This window comes from Entelurus aequoreus, linkage group LG11 (assembly GCF_033978785.1).
Source record: "Entelurus aequoreus isolate RoL-2023_Sb linkage group LG11, RoL_Eaeq_v1.1, whole genome shotgun sequence".
Taxonomy (NCBI): domain Eukaryota; kingdom Metazoa; phylum Chordata; class Actinopteri; order Syngnathiformes; family Syngnathidae; genus Entelurus; species Entelurus aequoreus.
The window spans coordinates 67113268-67131760 of NC_084741.1; the positions used below are offsets into that span (position 1 = coordinate 67113268).

General features: G+C 38.9%; 1 protein-coding gene across 5 annotated transcripts in view; it reads left to right on the forward strand.

Annotated features, from left to right (window-relative positions):
- The window catches only part of vars1 (valyl-tRNA synthetase 1), a 44571-nt gene that overhangs the window by 14856 nt on the left and 11222 nt on the right, over positions 1–18493 (forward strand). For all 5 annotated transcript variants that reach the window (XM_062063873.1, XM_062063872.1, XM_062063874.1 and 2 more), the window contains 9 exons: positions 1331–1455; positions 1559–1662; positions 1750–1908; positions 5588–5678; positions 5785–5890; positions 15501–15571; positions 15682–15807; positions 15884–15988; positions 16280–16427. In XM_062063873.1, coding sequence (XP_061919857.1) covers positions 1331–1455; positions 1559–1662; positions 1750–1908; positions 5588–5678; positions 5785–5890; positions 15501–15571; positions 15682–15807; positions 15884–15988; positions 16280–16427 — 1035 coding nt within the window. The remainder of the gene's footprint in view (positions 1–1330; positions 1456–1558; positions 1663–1749; positions 1909–5587; positions 5679–5784; positions 5891–15500; positions 15572–15681; positions 15808–15883; positions 15989–16279; positions 16428–18493) is intronic.

An 18493-nucleotide genomic window follows, 5' to 3' on the forward strand; every position in this document is an offset into this window, starting at 1 on the left:
AATAGCTGGTTGAGAAAGGTTTTTCTTAAACGGTTCAACAATTTGCCTGTTCACCTGTGGGATGTTCCAAATAAGTGTTTGATGAGCATTCCTCAACTTTATCATTATTTATTGCCACCTTTCCCAACTTCTTTGTCACGTGTTGCTGGCATCAAATTCTAAAGTTAATGATTATTTGCACAAAAAAAAATGTTTATCAGTTTAAACATCAAATATGTTGTCTTTGTAGCATATTCAACTGAATATGGGTTGAAAATGATTTGCAAATCATTGTATTCCGTTTATAATTACATCTAACACAATTTCCCAACTCCTATGGAAACGGGGTTTGTAGTACAAATGTACTTTAACACAAAATTTAGTTAGAGTAAGAATTATTTCCTGCTTAAGCAAACATGCGTTTAAGAAATACAGGTAGTATCAAGATAATAACTAAATGGGATCCGTTACAAGTATACCAAACAAACCTTTAACAAAGTGATCACTGCAAACTCATGCTTTCTTTGACTTTGCTCCTTTGAACTGAAGTGTGAGCTGTGTTTCTCGTCGTCGTCTCATAAAATCTTGCACTCTTTCGCCCTTTTTGATTACCTCTCAAGGAACTCTGAAGAAACATTTATCCTTTTCGCAACTTGAATGATTGGTACAGTCGAAAACAACACAAGCATAGGGCTTTTTTTCCCTTGAGCAAGGCTAAATGGTGCCTACTACCTATTGAGGACAGAGCTAGCTTGACCACTGCGCATATTTGATGTGCGGGGCATGAGCCAGACGTAACTTCAGTAAAGTTCCAGCAATTATACAATGTTAGGACACACCTCATACTGGAGGAGAAGTTGTATCAAAACTTTAGTCTGGTACTGTATAAAAAACTTCTGCTAGGTGATGAATAACATTTTAGCCACGTTTCACTGGGGCCACTAATTTCTAAATCCTAACAGTAGACCGCAGACCTCTACCAAGTCCAAACAATCCTATTCCGATCCATCTGGCTCAACTGATTGGAAAAATAATGACGTGCAATGTTATACTGTTTTGCTGCAGGCGTGTAATAATGCACATTTCAAAGTGGATGTCAACAACCATACACTGCAATGCTATTTGCCAGATCTGGTTTGTCACTGCCCCACATGACCCCATTGCATGCAGAATAACTGCTAATTGTAAAAATAATTCCCTGATCTGCACCTTGTATTCAGATCTTAACCAAAATATAATGGGTACAACATGCCTTGAGCTTACCGAGATCAGTTGGAAAGTACAATTTAAACCTTTTTCTATCCTATGTTTTTAAATATTCTCGTTTCCCTTTGTGTCATTGTCCATTCAGGTGCTGTCAAAATCACCCCAGCTCACGACCACAACGACTACGAGGTTGGAGTGAGACACAAGCTGCCCTTTATCAACATTTTGGATGAGAACGGCTCGCTCATTAATGTGCCTCCTCCCTTTTTGGTATGCTATTGTCTCCCATCCACTGCCTGCAGTGTGAGCGTTCCCATTGTGACACTATTTTATGTTCTCCATTTGTGACTTTTGCCCTCCTGGCATTTCCAAGGGTATGAAACGTTTTGAGGCAAGGAAAGCCGTCCTCGAGGCGCTCAAGGAGAGGGGACAGTTCAAGGAGGTCAAAGACAACCCCATGGTGGTTCCAGTCTGCAGGTGAGCCGAGAGGTGAAGCGGAGCTTGGCGTCTTTGGGTTCTCTTCATAAAAGAATATTGTTACCACCCTGTTGTGTTTGTGTGTAGTCGTTCCAAAGACATAGTTGAGCCCCTGCTCAAGCCGCAGTGGTACGTTAGCTGCGCAGACATGGGCAAGCAGGCCGCGGACGCCGTTAGAGAAGGACGCCTCAAAATCATCCCTGACCACCACCTCAAGACCTGGTTCAACTGGATGGACAATATAAGGCAAGTACTTTGGCCTGCGTCTTTGTGCGTATTCCCTCAGATGTGAGGTCTCTTCTGGTCACATTTTTGTTTATGGTATAAGTTTATGGCATATGTTTATTTCAAACATGCATACAGGTACAATATTATACATCACATATTTCAAGTTTCTCATTAAAACATGTCTGAAAATGAGCAGGAAGAAGTAGAGCTTATTTGATCCTACCCATTTTCTATTTCATAGCATGTACTAACACATTTGTTCAGTCGCTGTATTGAATTTGTGCACAATTTAAACCCATAAATAATGAATAATAAAGTTCTCAATAAATAGTTAAATAGATTGAAAATCACAATTTATTTTTCAATATAATTTAACATGTTTATCAGGATTCTTCTTCTCTGTACTTTGAACACTTAGTTTGAACAGTTTCTTAAACTGGATCATATTAGTACAAATGTTTTGAATCAGTTTTTTCTATGTTTCTCTTTTGTTTAAGAATTGTTCATGTTTGAGTAGGAGGTTACAGTTTGTTTTGTGCATCATTTTAGTTGTTGTTTGAATTTCAATAATTTTAATTTAACAAATGTTATTTATATCCAACATTATGTATTATTCTAACTTGATATTTTTTGTAACAAGTTTAGGTAATGAAATGTACTTGTATAGTTATATTCCCATAATTCTACACAATAATTCACATTTGGTAACACTAACAAGGAGTAGAGAATGTGGAGTGATTTTTGGTCCAGAACATATTTTGCTTTTATCATAATTAACATATTTTTTTGCCATTTTATGTTGTATATTTTTTATGATGTTTACAGTTTTTTCATCGTCTATTGATACACCCACCAATGTGATTTATTTTACTCTGTCAATGTCTAAATACTAAATCAAAACATGTAGTTTCCTCTGCCTTCTGTTCTGCTAGCCATTCTGTTGTCATACAAGAATGTAGGTTATAGTTTGATTTAGCACGCTGATTGAGTGTTCATTTATTCATCTAGCCTATTTCTATTCATTTGTACATCAGTAAAATATTTTTAAAGACTACTCCAGTTGTTTAGCTGACTATTTATATCTGTGTGTGGCATTGCATTAGTGTTTTACAAGAATAAATAAACACAAACAGAATAATGCCACATACACCATCTGATGTGTGGAGACAGGCTTTCCCATAAACTGCCAAGATACCTGTAGCGGTGGGGGCGTGGCTATGGGCGTGGTCACCATCACATCATCGAGTAATTTGCATAATTTACTACAATGTTATGATTTTCTCTAAAAAGGCTAAAAAAATGTATACTTACTAATTAATAATAACAGTTTTGTTTTAAACGTCCATCCATCCATCCATTTTACATTATGAATACACAAAAGATAACTACTACAGTATCAAATTAGTATTAGTATCTGAAGCACCGTCTCCACGTGTGTTTATTGACCACAGGGTTATAACCTGGACACGTTAGCTCATCGGTATGGTAACAGGTGACTGTTACTGCGTGCGTCTGCCCCGGCCCCCGAGTCAAACAGCGGCTGTGTTAATGAAGCAGCGTCAGGCTGCTCACCGTCAGTGAAACGCTCGGTGAAATCGCGGATTAACGTTAAATATATGACGAGCCGCGAGCGATGCAGCTATAACCTATCTCACCTGGTAGAGCACCCGCTGCGGCGACCCAGTTCGATCCCACCTGACAGTCGCTTTGCTCCGCGTCAATCCCCCCTCTCACCCTCTCTCCCCCCTCCCCCGTCTCTCTCCAGCTGTCCTTTCAAAATAAATGCATTCAAATCCCGAAAATAAAAATTAAGAAAATCCGAGTCGGTGCTGCACACTGCACAGGTTCGGACCACTTTTGAACTTGTTTGCCAAGACGTCTTACCCTCGTATTTTGATCCGGTCGGTCCGTTCTTCTTTTACATCGTCGTCGTCTTCTTCTTCTTCTTCTTCTGGCCCACCAGGTGAATTAAGTGCTATTGGCGGAGTTACAATGCATAGTAGGCTACCGCCACCTACTGCACCGGAATTGTAACTACAAGCTGCATTCACAGACAGAGTCCCATTGCTTTTATGAGCGGTCGAGCGAGTCAAAAGCGGAAAAATCTATTTGTGGCGGACGTAATTCTTTCGTGGCAGGCCGCCACAAATAAATGAATGTGTGGGAAACATTGGGAGAGAATTCACCCCAACCAATGTAGGCGTAGGCTGTGTCAAAAATGCCACAAAGATGCAGCAGCATATAGACGAGTGCCCAATAATATATAATTATTGTAATTCACCATTAATTCCATATATTCCCATCAATTCCCATGGACGGTGTCCAACTTTGAATAATCAAAAAATAGTCAATATTTCCAAACTTCCCGAGCTTAACTTCCCGTGGTAAATTTCCGGAAATTTACCGGAAACTTTTCAGCCCTTTGCAACCCTGGTCACAACTGAAGACAGGAAAATCACCAAAACCATCAAATTTGGGAATGAAAAAGAAAGTGAATCACTTAAAGCAGTGGTCCCCAACCACCGGGCCCGCTCCCCGGTACCGGTCCGTGGATCGATTGGTACCGGGCCGCACAAGAATTTAAAAAAAAATAAAATAAAAAATAAAACATTTTTTAATTTTATTTTTTAATTAAATCATCATAAAAAACACAAGATACACTTACAATTAGTGCACCAACCCAAAAAACCTCCATCCCCCATTTACACTCATTCACACTCATTCACACAAAAGGGTTGTTTCTTTCTGTTATTAATATTCTCGTTTCTACATTATATATCAATATAGATCAATACAGTCTGCAGGGATACAGTCCGTAAGCACACATGATTGTATTTTTTAATGGAAAAAAAAAAAAAAAAAATTTTTTTAAATCCCCCACCTGGGATGGTGTTGGAGCCTATATCAGCTGCATTAGGGCGGAAGGCGGGGTACACCCTGGACAAGTTTCCAGCTCATCGCAGGGCCAACACAGATAGACAGACAACATTTACACTCACATTCACACACCAGGGCCAATTTTTTGTGTTGCCAATCAACCTATCCCTAGGTGCATGTCTTTGGATGGATGGATGGATGGATGACCGCAGCAGTGATCACAACATGTTGACAGATGTACTTAGCTCTTACATTATATTCTGTGAGGACACTCTCACTTCACTTCATCCAAACAATCAAAAACGTGTGATTTATATGGCTGCTCACGCAAGGAGCTCTCCTGAATTTTATTAATGAATTGACTAATCAAACAAGAGTCAAAGTCATCAAATCCTTTGTGATATGCTGTCATGTTTGCATTTAAAAGATTTCAATCAAATCTAACCAACCATTTTCTACCACAAATGTCCCTCTTAAGATCAGGGGCAGAGGGGTTTCACATGAAACAGTAATCTGACAAACAATATTCTACATTGGTGTAATCAGTCACCCACCTCTTCTAAATTTGTACGTATCATTGTACGACTATCTGCAGAACTCATTTCCCCTAGTCAGTTTTGTCCATGCACATCAATCTTCTTCACTTTCTTCCTGACACAACCATTTCTTTTTTTAATTATTTCCGCCTGCCCTCAGTTCTCGGAGACACAGGCTGAAATGACAGGCTGTCAATCGCTCCGCCGTTCACTATAATCACGAGAAAGAAGCACCTCCTCCTTGCTGCTGATATACGTTAAACCCCTGCCCCCTCTTCTTCCAGGGACTGGTGCATCTCCCGGCAACTGTGGTGGGGTCACCGCATCCCGGCCTACTTCATCACCATCAATGATCCCTCCGTGAAACCAGGATTGGTAAGATAGCCGATTTCAAGTCAATTCAATTTGCGTCATCCATATTATTATTATTATCATGTCTTCTTCCTGCCTTAATTCCTGTTTTTGTTTCACCTCCTTTCAGGATGTGGATGGCCATTACTGGGTCAGCGGGAAATCAGAGGAGATTGCCAGAGAGAAGGCAGCAAAACGCTTCGATGTGACTCCTGACAAAGTCACTCTCAGACAAGGTAATATAGTTTGGAGTGGAGTAGCGTCGTCATCATAATCATCGCTTTGAAACCATTTAACACGGTGGTCCCCAAACACCGGGCCGTGGATCGATTGGTACCGGGCCGCACAAGAAAAAATAAAAAAATAAAAACATTATTTTTTTTTTTTATTAAATCAACATAAAAAACACAAGATACACTTACAATTAGTGCACCAACCGAAAAAACCTCCTTCCCCCATTTACACTCATTCACACTTATTCGCACAAAAGGGTTGTTTCTTTCTGGTATTAATTTTTCTGGTTCCTACATTATATGTCAATATAGATCAATACAGTCTGCAGGGATACAGTCCGTAAGCACACATGATTGTGATAATAAAATACAAAATAAAATACACTCCCCCCCCCTTCCGGTCCGTGGGACAAATTTTCAAGCGTTGACCAGTTCGCAGTTACAAAAAGGTTGGGGACCACTGATTTAACACATAAGACATAATGCAAAGAGGAATAATCTGTAAAACCTGAAATAATTGTTCAGGTAATCTTTTTAGACCAGGATGTCTGGAACACTCCCTAAAAGCATCTTTTTTAGACCAGGACATTCGGGAAAACCCCCAAACCCTCAGTTTTCTTAGAGCTCCTTGCAGGTATCCAAATATTCTTCAATGACACTTTTCTAAGGGTTGATTTGAGGCTGTTTTGTCAAGACATTTTTTTAGGGTACTGCAACATACGCATTTTATACCAGGTAGGGCAGGAAAACCTCAAAAACCCTTATTGAGTATTGCAGGCAGGACCAAAATATAACACTTTCCCTTTGGGGTACTGTAGATGTTTTGTCAGGACATGTCACATAGTTGTAAGACGCTTTTTAGTCCCGGCAGAGTATTCAGTAATTTAAAGGCCCAAGGCAACCTGGTCATGGAAGCCCTCCACATTCTTGTACTGCATTGACAAAAAGGTCAAAACAAAGTCTTCAGCAGAAAGTATGTTCAGTCTGCTGGTAACTGTATCCTGTTTTACAAAAAAATACACAACAGAAATTATGAGAACAAACATTTTAACAGTATATTTTCATCAAATTTACCTTTTGTCTATCCTCCTGTCTCCTTTTTCTCTTTTTCTTTGTGAGGTTCCCTTAAGCTCCCTTTGCTGTCTTCTTTTTATACTTTTTTCCTATTGTGTTCTTCCACTTTGTAAATGTAGCTTATTGTTACAATTCCGTACTATAGATGGCATGGGTTGGCATGTGACTAGGGTTGCAAAGGAGTGGAAAGTTTCCGGTAAATTCCTGGAAACTTTCCGGAAATTTACCACGGGAAGTTAAGCTCGGGAAGTTTGGAAATATTGACCATATTTGTGCATGACAGACTTACATTACTACATTAAAATGTACCTTCCAAGATAGCTTGTAATGAGTTGCTCCATATCTACACTTTTTGACTTCCTGCTCATTGGGGAGTACTATAAGTGCTGACAGCCTGTCCTGTGACATTGGTTTCAATCATTTTTAGTAACGATCGACCTTTAGTGATTATTAGTAGTCAAGGAGGCCGATAAATGATATTTGGAGCTGATATTCATTTGCAGTAATAATATTTAGGGAGTATAAATATTTGGGGTTTTGGCACCAACCGTTTGCACTAGATCTGACCAATCCAAGTCTGAGCACAAACTGATGAAGCCTACTCGGATGAGCGGCGAAACTTCTCCCAAGACAAACCAAGCAGTGCAGTTGCGAACGATCGAACGCCCTGAGATGACAACGACCTGGATGAATGAGAACCTTCATAGGTTTGCAGTAAAAGTTAGCTAAACACGACTAGTGTATGTCGGTACACAGATGAACAAGGCTTTAAGTTGTTTTTGTAACTTTTAAATTTTTTTAGGAAACGTCGGACCAATGTTTTATGCGGTGCTTATGTTGTAGTTAATTTATCCCTATAAGACATCAGGGGATTTCATAAGCACCTTTATTAAGTGTGTAATACTACGGGTCAGAGGAGCATCAACATTTGCACTTTAAAATATGGGAAATTGGTAAAAATTAGGGATGTCCGATAATATCGGCCGGTAAATGCTTTAAAAAGTAATATCGGAAATTATCTGTATCGGTTTCAAAATTATCGGTATCTGTTTCAAAAAGCAAAATTTATGACTTTTTAAAACGCCGCTGTGTACACGGACGTAGGGAGAAGTACAGAGCGCCAATAAACCTTAAAGGCACTGCCTTTGCGTGCCGGCGCAGTCACATTATATCTACGACTTTTCAAACACACAAGCGGATGCAATGCATACTTGGTCAACAGCCATACAGGTCACACTGAAGGTGACCGTATAAACAACTTTAACACTGTTACAAATATGCGCCACACTGTGAACCCACACCAAACAAGAATGACAAACACATTTCGGGAGAACATCCGCACCGTAACACAACATAAACACAACAGAACAAATACCAAGAATCCCTTGCAGCACTAACTCTTCCGGGACGCTACGATATACACCCCCCGCTACACCCTATCCCCCGACCCCCACCTCAACCCCGCCCACCAATAATGCACTTTGTGACTTCAATAATAAATATGGCAGCGCCATGTTGGCACTTTTTTCCATAACTTGAGTTGATTTATTTTGTAAAACCTTGTTACATTGTTTAATGCATCCAGTGGGGCATCACAACAAAATTAGGCATAATAATGTGTTAATTCCACGACTGTATATATCGGTATCGGTTGGTATCTGTAATTAAGAGTTGGACAATATCGGGATATCGGCAAAGAAGCCATTATCGGACATCTCTAGTAAAAATATATTCAAATTAAAAATAAATAAGCAGTACAGTGGAGCAGTGGTTTGCGCTTGTGTTGCACAGCGAGAAAGTCCCGATTCTCGGGCTCAGGGTGTGGAGTTTGCATGGTCTCCCCGTGGCTGCGTGAGTTATCCATGGGTACTCCAGCTTCCTAAATGGTAACACCCAAATACATTTTTCAACTTGTTTGAGTCGGTTCAGCTGTGGCTGAACCACATCTAGCCAAGCCTTATAACGGACTGTTTGGATGTATTCATTAAATTAATGTATTCTTAGTTGCTAAAAAGGGATAATTAATATTTGAATATTGAAACATCTAATTTGTGCATACATTACTAGAATAAACTTAGGAGATGCACAAATGAGATCTGTCAATATCAAAAATCTTTTTTTTAATCACTAAGTTGTCGTTTGGAGTTGATTTCAGTTTCTTAAAGGGTACTTCAACACGTAAACAGTGTGCTTCATTATCATATATGTAACTCTCTTAAATTAATACATCCAAACACTTTAATACTGTATGTAGCTTCTAAACAAAAAAGAGGCTTTTAGCACGTTAACATCAGATCAGCAACAGTCCTTTACAATCTCATTAATACCGTAGAAATGGCCAATTTTTTTATTTATCAGCGTCGCAGCCAAAGCAGTTGAGCAGACCAGAGAGGAATTCTTACAAGAACTCAAATGCCCTGTCAGATATCAAAACATATTTGGGGAGAATTAATGACAATGAAAGTATTTTTTATTCTTAAATCATTTTTTTTTTAAATAAAGAATTGGGCTCCAACAAAAAGGGACCTTTTCTCATGCAGGGCAAAAGGGCTGGTGCTGGACCAGTGGCTATTACTATTTACTTCTCTAATTATTTGTTTTTGTATGCTAAGTACTAGTATCATATGTGTATATATTGTATCTGCTGATGTAGTTCTGGTGTTTGTAAAAAGAAAAAAAGGCATTATCGATTAAAAAAAAAAAGGCTCGAGACCAAATATTAACGCCGATCATCAGTCGATCTCTAATTTTAGTTTTGAAAAACTACTCTCATCTGAAGCTTCTGACACGGAAACTCCTCTTATATGTAACCATGCATCTCAAATGGAGATGAGGAATTATCTGACTGCACACTTAACCTCTAGTTTGATGTCCTCTACATCAACATCATCCATCTTCTGCTCAAGTCTGACAGCCTTTATCTAGCTTCCCCGCCTTCTCAGTGCTTCTTATTACATCAGTGGAGAAGAGAAATCCATACAAATCGCAAAATGTGCGCAACACTCCGCTTCAATTTGTCCAGGGCAGCTTCTACAACAGGCAGAGAAAAAATATTTTTAGATAAATCCTCTGCTCTCTTCCCTCATACTCAAAATGTCTAGGTCCTTTTTCTCTGATACACCAATTGCCCAATTCACCTCCATTTTTAGCTTTTTCTGCAATTTCCCTAATTTTGAAATTTTAAGGAAGTTTGTCATTGCTGTAATTTCCTTCCTAATGGTTTCAACTAAATCTTTGGGGCAGGATCTTAGTCACATTATTAATTTGGAATCACAATATTTCAAACAGTGGCATTGTCAGGTTCAAACACTGATGACATTTATTAAACAGACAAGAAGCAAGGAATCATGCAGAGACAGAGTTCAATTTGGCTCAATGAGGAGAGACGTTTGGGATTGCACGCTGAGTTACAATCTCCCACCACGCTCTGAGCTAACAGTCCCACGTGCTCCTCTATTTATTTGGGAGGTCCCTGGTTACATCACTGAGGCCGCCTCTAAAAGGAGTGGCCACACAGTTCATGCAAAGCAGCTTCCAGCACGCACAATACGTGACAGAATGTGCTGGGGGCCCTGTGATTGCCTTGTCTCTGCGTGTTGTCGTCTTATCTTCGTTGAGGTCCTTGAAGTCCTTGGCTGTTAGTGGGCTAAGATAAACAAAATATCTGCGACGAGGCAACCCCTCATATGCCGTAGCTGATAACAAGTTTTGTCCTTGCACAGAAAGAAAAAGTACAGCTTGAGCACAATAGCTAATAACTATAGCAACGGACTTTAAGCATAAGAGTTTTGTGATAACTTACACATAATTATTCTAACAGGTACTCCGCAATTTATGCATCTCTTTGTACATTTTTTCAGCTGTAGAGACCATGTCCGCGTGCCATTTTTCTGTAGCATCGTCCTTCGAAGCAGCCAATGCCTCCAGGATTTCAGGCAACTGGTAGCGAACAGCTCCAAAGTCTCCCAACTCTTCATCTTACTGGCTTTTCTCTGGGTCCATTTTCATCCCAGAGATAGATTGCTCTGGTTATTTAAAATGTCATTCCAGACATGCATTGTACAGGAAATGCAACATTAGCATGTATTTCCATACATTAAAGCCAGACAGTAAATGTTTTGGCCGTAGAACCACTTTCTTATAAACACCATGAGAGCTGCAGTTTAATGCTTATGCCAGCTGCACTGGCTCATGCAGCTCTCCAACCTTGTGAGCTTTTACTCTAATTGATGGGAACGTTAATCAACATTTATTGTAGTTTACTATATTCACATACGGTATTTGTGATGAAAAGCCTCACTCTCTTAGACTCCACTTCAACTCTTGACCGTGGCACTTTTTTTTTGCTTTTTCAGAATATAAAGAACAATCAACAAACCGAGTGAAGCACTGTTCCCTCTTCACTTTCTTCTAGGTGTTAACATGTTACGACTTTGAACACGTTAAATCCACACATTTTTGTTTTGGCACTGCCGGTGAGAAATTTAACTTTCTCATCTGACAAGGATTGGCTCTACTTTATAGCTAACCCCACCCCCTGTCATATTTGACGCTATTAAAGAACTGTGAGTGGCTATATTCCCAACTTGTGTCACCCATTTACAAGACGAAATTAGATATGATTGGATTTCGTTTCTAACAATTTTTCGTCTCGTTTAAATTCATCGGGACTAGTTTACTGAGAGCTGAGAGGAGGGGTGTGTGTGTGTGCGCTTATGCACGCGGACTCGCGGCGCCTGACAACTGAGGGTCACAGATGAGGAAAGACGATACCAGTGCAGCCTGTCCCCTTTTCAGCGGATTTATCCGCTACTGCCGATCATTTTGTCAACTTGTAAAATATTATTTTTGTAAGTATATTAAAATGTACTTCTCCAACTTAAAAAAATGATTTGAGGGGACAAGACATTTATTTAAGGTGGCTCTGCTCCTCCTCTACCTCCACTGGTGACTTTTCAAGCCTTTTTTTTTTTTTTAACATAAATTGCATTATAGGTTACAGCTTATGAAAACCTTGAATTGAAAATCTCAGAAACAGTGGTTTTTTTCATTATTGTGAGAATTAATGTAACTGTTTTTAATTCCAAATGAATTGTGTTTTTTAAGTTGCAAGTGATAAACGCCTATTTACTGAAACAAAAAGAAATGTAAAACTGCATCAATATACCGTATTTTTCGGAGTATAAGTCGCTCCGGAGTATGAAAAAAAACTGCGACTTATAGTCCGAAAAATACGGTACGTACCGTATTTTTCAGACTATAAGTCGCAGTTTTTTCCATAGTTTGGCCGGGGGTGCGACTTATACTCAGGAGCGACTTATGTGTGAAATTATTAACACATTACCGTAAAATACCAAATAATATTATTTAGCTCATTCACGTAAGAGACTAGACGTATAAGATTTTATCGGATTTAGCGATTAGGAGTGACAGATTGTTTGGTAAACGTATAGCATGTTCTATATGTTATAGTTATTTGAATGACTCTTACCATAATATGTTACGTTAACATACCAGGCATGTTCTCAGTTGGTTATTTATGCCTCATATAACGTACACTTATTCAGCCTGTTGTTCACTATTCTTTATTTATTTTAAATTGCCTTTCAAATGTCTATTCTTGGTGTTGGCTTTTATCAAATAAATTTCCCCAAAAAATGCGACTTATGTACCTGTATGTTATTTTCCTTCTTTATTATGCATTTTCGGCCGGAGCGACTTATACTCCGAAAAATATGGTACATTTAAGATGCATCAATCAATTTTAGTCCTGAATCATAATCGAATCGTGAGGTGCCCAAAAATTCCCACCTCTATTTATAATATTGAACACTTCATCCTGTGTCGGGGGTCCGAGGTTAGGCCACTCCCTTGTAATGGCTTTTTTACATTCTGCCAACATGATCGTATACAAATACTTATCTTCCCTTAACTAGGGCTGCAATTAACAAGTATTGTGTTAGCCAACTGGTCATCTGTTTCCCACAGGACTGAAATCAATTAGTGGCGGTGGCTTAGGGGAGTGCAGGGGCTGATGGCATTATTGTTTAATTTGCATTAAAAAAAACATGAGAAGCATAAGGAATATGTGTAGAAATCCACATTGATTTGCTTTTGTCGTTTTTTTGTGGTTTAATCGTTAAAACTAAAATCAATCAAGGTTTGTGTGTATAGCACCTTACAACATCACAATGGTGCACAAAGTGCTTTACAGGACAAATAAGTGAAAAGCAAGTAAAACGCATATTAAAACAGTTGGAAAAACCTTCATATCTAAAAACACTTATGGCAATTATTTGTTAAAAGCCAGTTTAAACTAACATGTTTTTTAGTTGAGATTTAAAAGCTTCTAGCTTTGTGATGTGTGTTTTTATGCCAGAGGAGATTTCTCACTAATCGCTTGATCTAGAGCAGTGGTTCTTAACCTTGTTAGAGGTACCGAACCCCGCCAGTTTCATATGCACATTCACCGAACCCTTCTTTAGTGAAAAATAAAATGTTTTATTTTTAGTTTTTTTCAAATTCAAGACAAATGTTTTTTTACTAGTGCACAAAATGAACCGTGCATGAACATCACCTTGTTCAAAGAACAAAACCAACACAGTGCATGAACTCACAACAAATTACACACCTGCAAATCAGATTAGAAAAATAGAGGGAACATTGTTTGGGGGTATCCATAATACTTAGACTTAGACCTTTTTATGGTCATTCAAATGTTAACTTTACAGTACAGATACGCTGATAGGGAGAAGTTTTTATTTACACGATTGATTGATTGATTGAAACTTTTATTAGTAGATTGCACAGTACAGTACACATTCCGTATTATTAACCACTAAATGGTAACACCCGAATACGTTTTTCAACTTGTTTAATTAAGTCGGGGTCCACGTTAATCAATTCATGAGTCGGGCGTGTCTTGACCTATGCGTCAGAGGCTCTGCCGAACCCCTGAGGCCGACTCACCGAACCCCTAGGGTTCGATCGAACCCAGGTTAAGAACCACTGATCTAGAGGGATGTGGAATGCTCGTGACAAATATAGGGACACACTGACTAAATTGGCAACACTAATGGGTCCCTCTTGCTACATCTTCTTATTCTTTGGCAGACCAGGCACAAATGAGGTGTAATGAGAAGCATGCCATCTATAGCACAGAGTTGTAACAATAAACTACATTCACACACATTTTATAATGGCTGCCCATTTCTTATACAAATATCCTGCACTTTGCGTAGGGCCCCTGGATTCATAGGGGGGCCGTTTTGCATTTGTAAGCGAATGCAAAATGTCAATTAAAGAATGACAGCACTTATTGTGAAATTTTACTGCTAACATATTCCTAACCCCATCCTGCTTCATTACTGCTAATGATATACGTTAGTGGCATATTTACCCCTGGCGCTGAGGGTTAGTGCTGGGATTGTCAACAATTGTACTGGGCTGATAATGTGTCAAGAAGATATGAACATTTACATTTTAATTACGTCAATATTAGAGATGTCCGATATTATCGGCCGATATATGCGTTAAAATGTAATATCGGAAATTATCGGTATCGGTTTTTTTATTATTGGTATCGTTTTTTTTTTTTTTTTTTTTTTTTATTATTTATTTTTCAAAATTAAATCAACATTAAAAACACAAGATACACTTACAATTAGTGCACCAACCCAAAAAACCTCCCTCCCCCATTTACACTCATTCACACAAAAGGGTTGTTTCTTTCTGTTATCAATATTCTGGTTCCTACATTATATATCAATATATATCAATACAGTCTGCAAGGGATACAGTCCGTAAGCACACATCATTGTGCGTGCTGCTGGTCCACTAATAGTACTAACCTTTAACAGTTAATTTTACTAATTTTCATTCATTACTAGTTTCTATGTAACTGTTTTTATATTGTTGTACTTTCTTTTTTATTCAAGAAAATGTTTTTAATTTATTTATCTTATTTTACTAATTTTTAAAAAAAAGTACCTTATCTTCACCATACCTGGTTGTCCAAATTAGGCATAATAATGTGTTAATTCGACGACTGCATATATCGGTTGATATCGGTATCGGTTGATATCGGTATCGGTAATTAAAGAGTTGGACAATATCGGAATATCGGATATTGGCAAAAAGCCATTATCGGACATCCCTAGTCAATAAAGTTATTTTGCAGTAAAAAATAATTTTTGAACAATATAATTCCTACAAATGTGTTTTAGTACAAAACATGCATCAAATTAAATTCAAGTTTGATTTAAAAAAGTATAAAAAATCATTTCAGATAAAGTGGGAAAAAATGTTGTATTGGGGGCCTCAGAAAAAATTCTGCTTAGGGTCCCAATTTAGCCAGGGGAACCTCTGCATAATTAAATAAAAATAAAAAAACACATGAGTTTTGAGTCTTCCTGCTTATTTCACGTTACCACCTGCCCGTATGTACTGTATCCTCCAACTCTTGTTGTCTTCTAGAGGTTCCCAGTGTACTTATGAAACCCTCCTTCATATGTCTTCATTATTTGTATTTGTGGTGCAGATGAGGACGTTCTGGACACCTGGTTCTCATCTGGCATTTTCCCCTTCTCCATCTTCGGGTGGCCTAATGAGGTACACCGAACAAACAAGTGCAAATGCCACCTCCATTCTTTCATGTGTGTGAAAAATGATACGCCACATTTGCATATTCCATTTCCTTTTCTTTCTTTTTTTTTTTAAAGACCCAGGACCTGAGCGTGTTCTACCCCGGCACTTTGCTGGAGACGGGTCACGACATCCTGTTTTTCTGGGTGGCTCGTATGGTGATGATGGGCCTCAAGCTGACCGGCAAGCTGCCATTTAAAGAGGTGAGATCCGTCTTAGCGGCGGTGGACTCTCGTTACGCGTAATGTGGCACAACAGCCGTGATTTAATTGTCGGCAGGTTTATCTGCACGCCGTGGTGAGGGACGCCCACGGAAGGAAGATGAGCAAATCACTGGGCAACGTCATCGACCCTCTTGATGTCATTACTGGAATATCCCTGGAGGTAAAGCCTAATAGCTCCTTGATGCATGCGCTCTTTTCTTCCTCACATGCTCATTGCTCCCCTGAGGACCATCGTCTTATGTAAGCTTTATTCTGTAGCCAACAAGCTTTTATTGAAGCCATCCATTAGGAATTTTACTAGCCGCAAGCACTCACTTTGACAGCGCAGGCCACCAGAGGGCACTGAAGCGCCACTTTTCTTGCGCCCGAATGAGACAGTAAAACATACATGGAGTTGTTACTGTGGTGTTTATCAGTGGCAATTACACCACCTCCTCCTCATTCCCTCCAGGGGCTGCATGCACAGCTGACGACTAGCAACTTGGACCCGTTGGAGGTGGAGCGAGCGAAGCAGGGCCAGAAGTCGGACTATCCGAACGGCATACCAGAATGTGGCACAGATGCCCTACGATTTGCTCTATGCGCCTACACCAGCCAAGGTGAACTCGTTATCCATATGGCACTTTCTTTGTCTGCTGCACAACACTTGATATTTCCTACATCATCTTTTTTTGGTATTCTAGCTTTTACAATCTGCTTCAAAGGTCACAAAATGTTCCTAACTTGATGGATGTTAGGGATGTAACAATAACAAGTATTAATGATAACTGCGGTAAAACTACCGATGGTTAGTATTACTGTTTTAAATTAAAATGATCAAAAAACCGCGATTGATATATTGTTACTCAGCCAGCGTTTGTGGGTCTGATGGACCCGTTGCATTTTGTGGCTTTTAATGCCTCACAATCAAACACTTTTATGTTAAAATACTGAACAGATGTTTATTGGGATAAGGTAAACATCTGTTCAGTATTTTAACATAAAAGTCTTATTTTGTGGCTTTTAATGCCTCACAATCAAACACTTTTATGTTAAAATACTGAACAGATGTTTATTGGGATAAGGTAAACATCTGTTCAGTATTTTAACATAAAAGTCTTTGATTGTGAGGCATTAAAAGCCACAAAATGCAACGGGTCCATCAGACCCACAAACGCTGGCTGAGTAACAACAATATGAACGTTGCACGGAAAATTTCTCTGCCAGTTTCTGCATCCCACAGGGATTCTTCTTTTGTGTTTCTGCACCTACGGTTCCCACACAAGGTTGCAACATTGTTTGTCAACACTGTCTGCTCTCATTTTCTCGCACATTTGACCCTCTGATGTTCTGTGTACCTACACACTGTCCTCCTCCTGTCTAAGCCTGCTGTGTGTGTGCGTGTGTGTGTGTGTGTGTGTGTGTGGTACACAGAACATCAATTTCCACACTTCTATCCAGTGGACCCGGACATCTTATATGTAATAGAAATGTGGTAATTAAATATGTATTCTGATATATGTTCTTCACAGAAAATGAGCCAAAGTCAGTGAGTCTCAGTTTGAAAAATTAATTAATTATATCATTTTTCTTTTTTAATAAAAAATGAAAACGGGTCCCACAGACCCGAACACACCACACAAGACACCAGCTCGCTTGCTTTAACTGCTATCAAGAGACATTACTTCTTTCCCCAAGAAAGGAAATTCTCCAATCTAAACTCATATAAAGACATTGCTGTCTGAGCAACTAAGATATTCAATTGTGCGCATTGCACCTACTCTCTTAAAAGAGAGTGATCGTTCTCTACTCAGAGGAATACAACACGGAGGTGTTTCTATGGTGCAGTCAAGGACGGCTGACCAGAGTAGGAAACCACAACACCTGCCAGAAACAATAATAGTAATAGATTTATTTAGGCACTTTACCACAACACCTGCCAGAAACAATAATAGTAATATATTTATTTAGGCACTTTACCACAACACCTGCCAGAAACAATAATAGTAATAGATTTATTTAGGCACTTTACCACAACACCTGCCAGAAACAATAATAGTAATAGATTTATTTAGGCACTTTACCACAACACCTGCCAGAAACAATAATAGTAATATATTTATTTAGGCACTTTACCACAACACCTGCCAGAAACAATAATAGTAATAGATTTATTTAGGCACTTTACCACAACACCTGCCAGAAACAATAATAGTAATAGATTTATTTAGGCACTTTTCATTTAAAATAAATGTTCAAATGCAAGTACAACAGTACAAACCAATATTTAAAACAATAAAAGCGTAGCCATCAAACCAGATAAAATACTAAGACTAAAACAGTGAAAATCAGTGAAACACAAAACATGCAAAGTAGTGTTTTTTCTAACAGTGTATCTATTTACATTTTTTTTAATAACTCTTTCAAAAGATGCTAGTGTGTACTGTACGCATGTACACATGTATGATTCTATATTTGTACACTAAATTGGCCCTAGTGTGTGAATGTGAGTGTGAATGTTGTCCATATATCTGTGTTCGCCCTGCGGTGAGGTGGCAACTTGTCCAGGATGTACACCGCCTTCCGCCCGAGTGCAGCTGGGATAGGCTCCAGCACCCCCCGCGACCCCAAGAGGGACAAGCGGTAGGAAATGGATGGAGGGATACATGTATATACAGTGTGTACA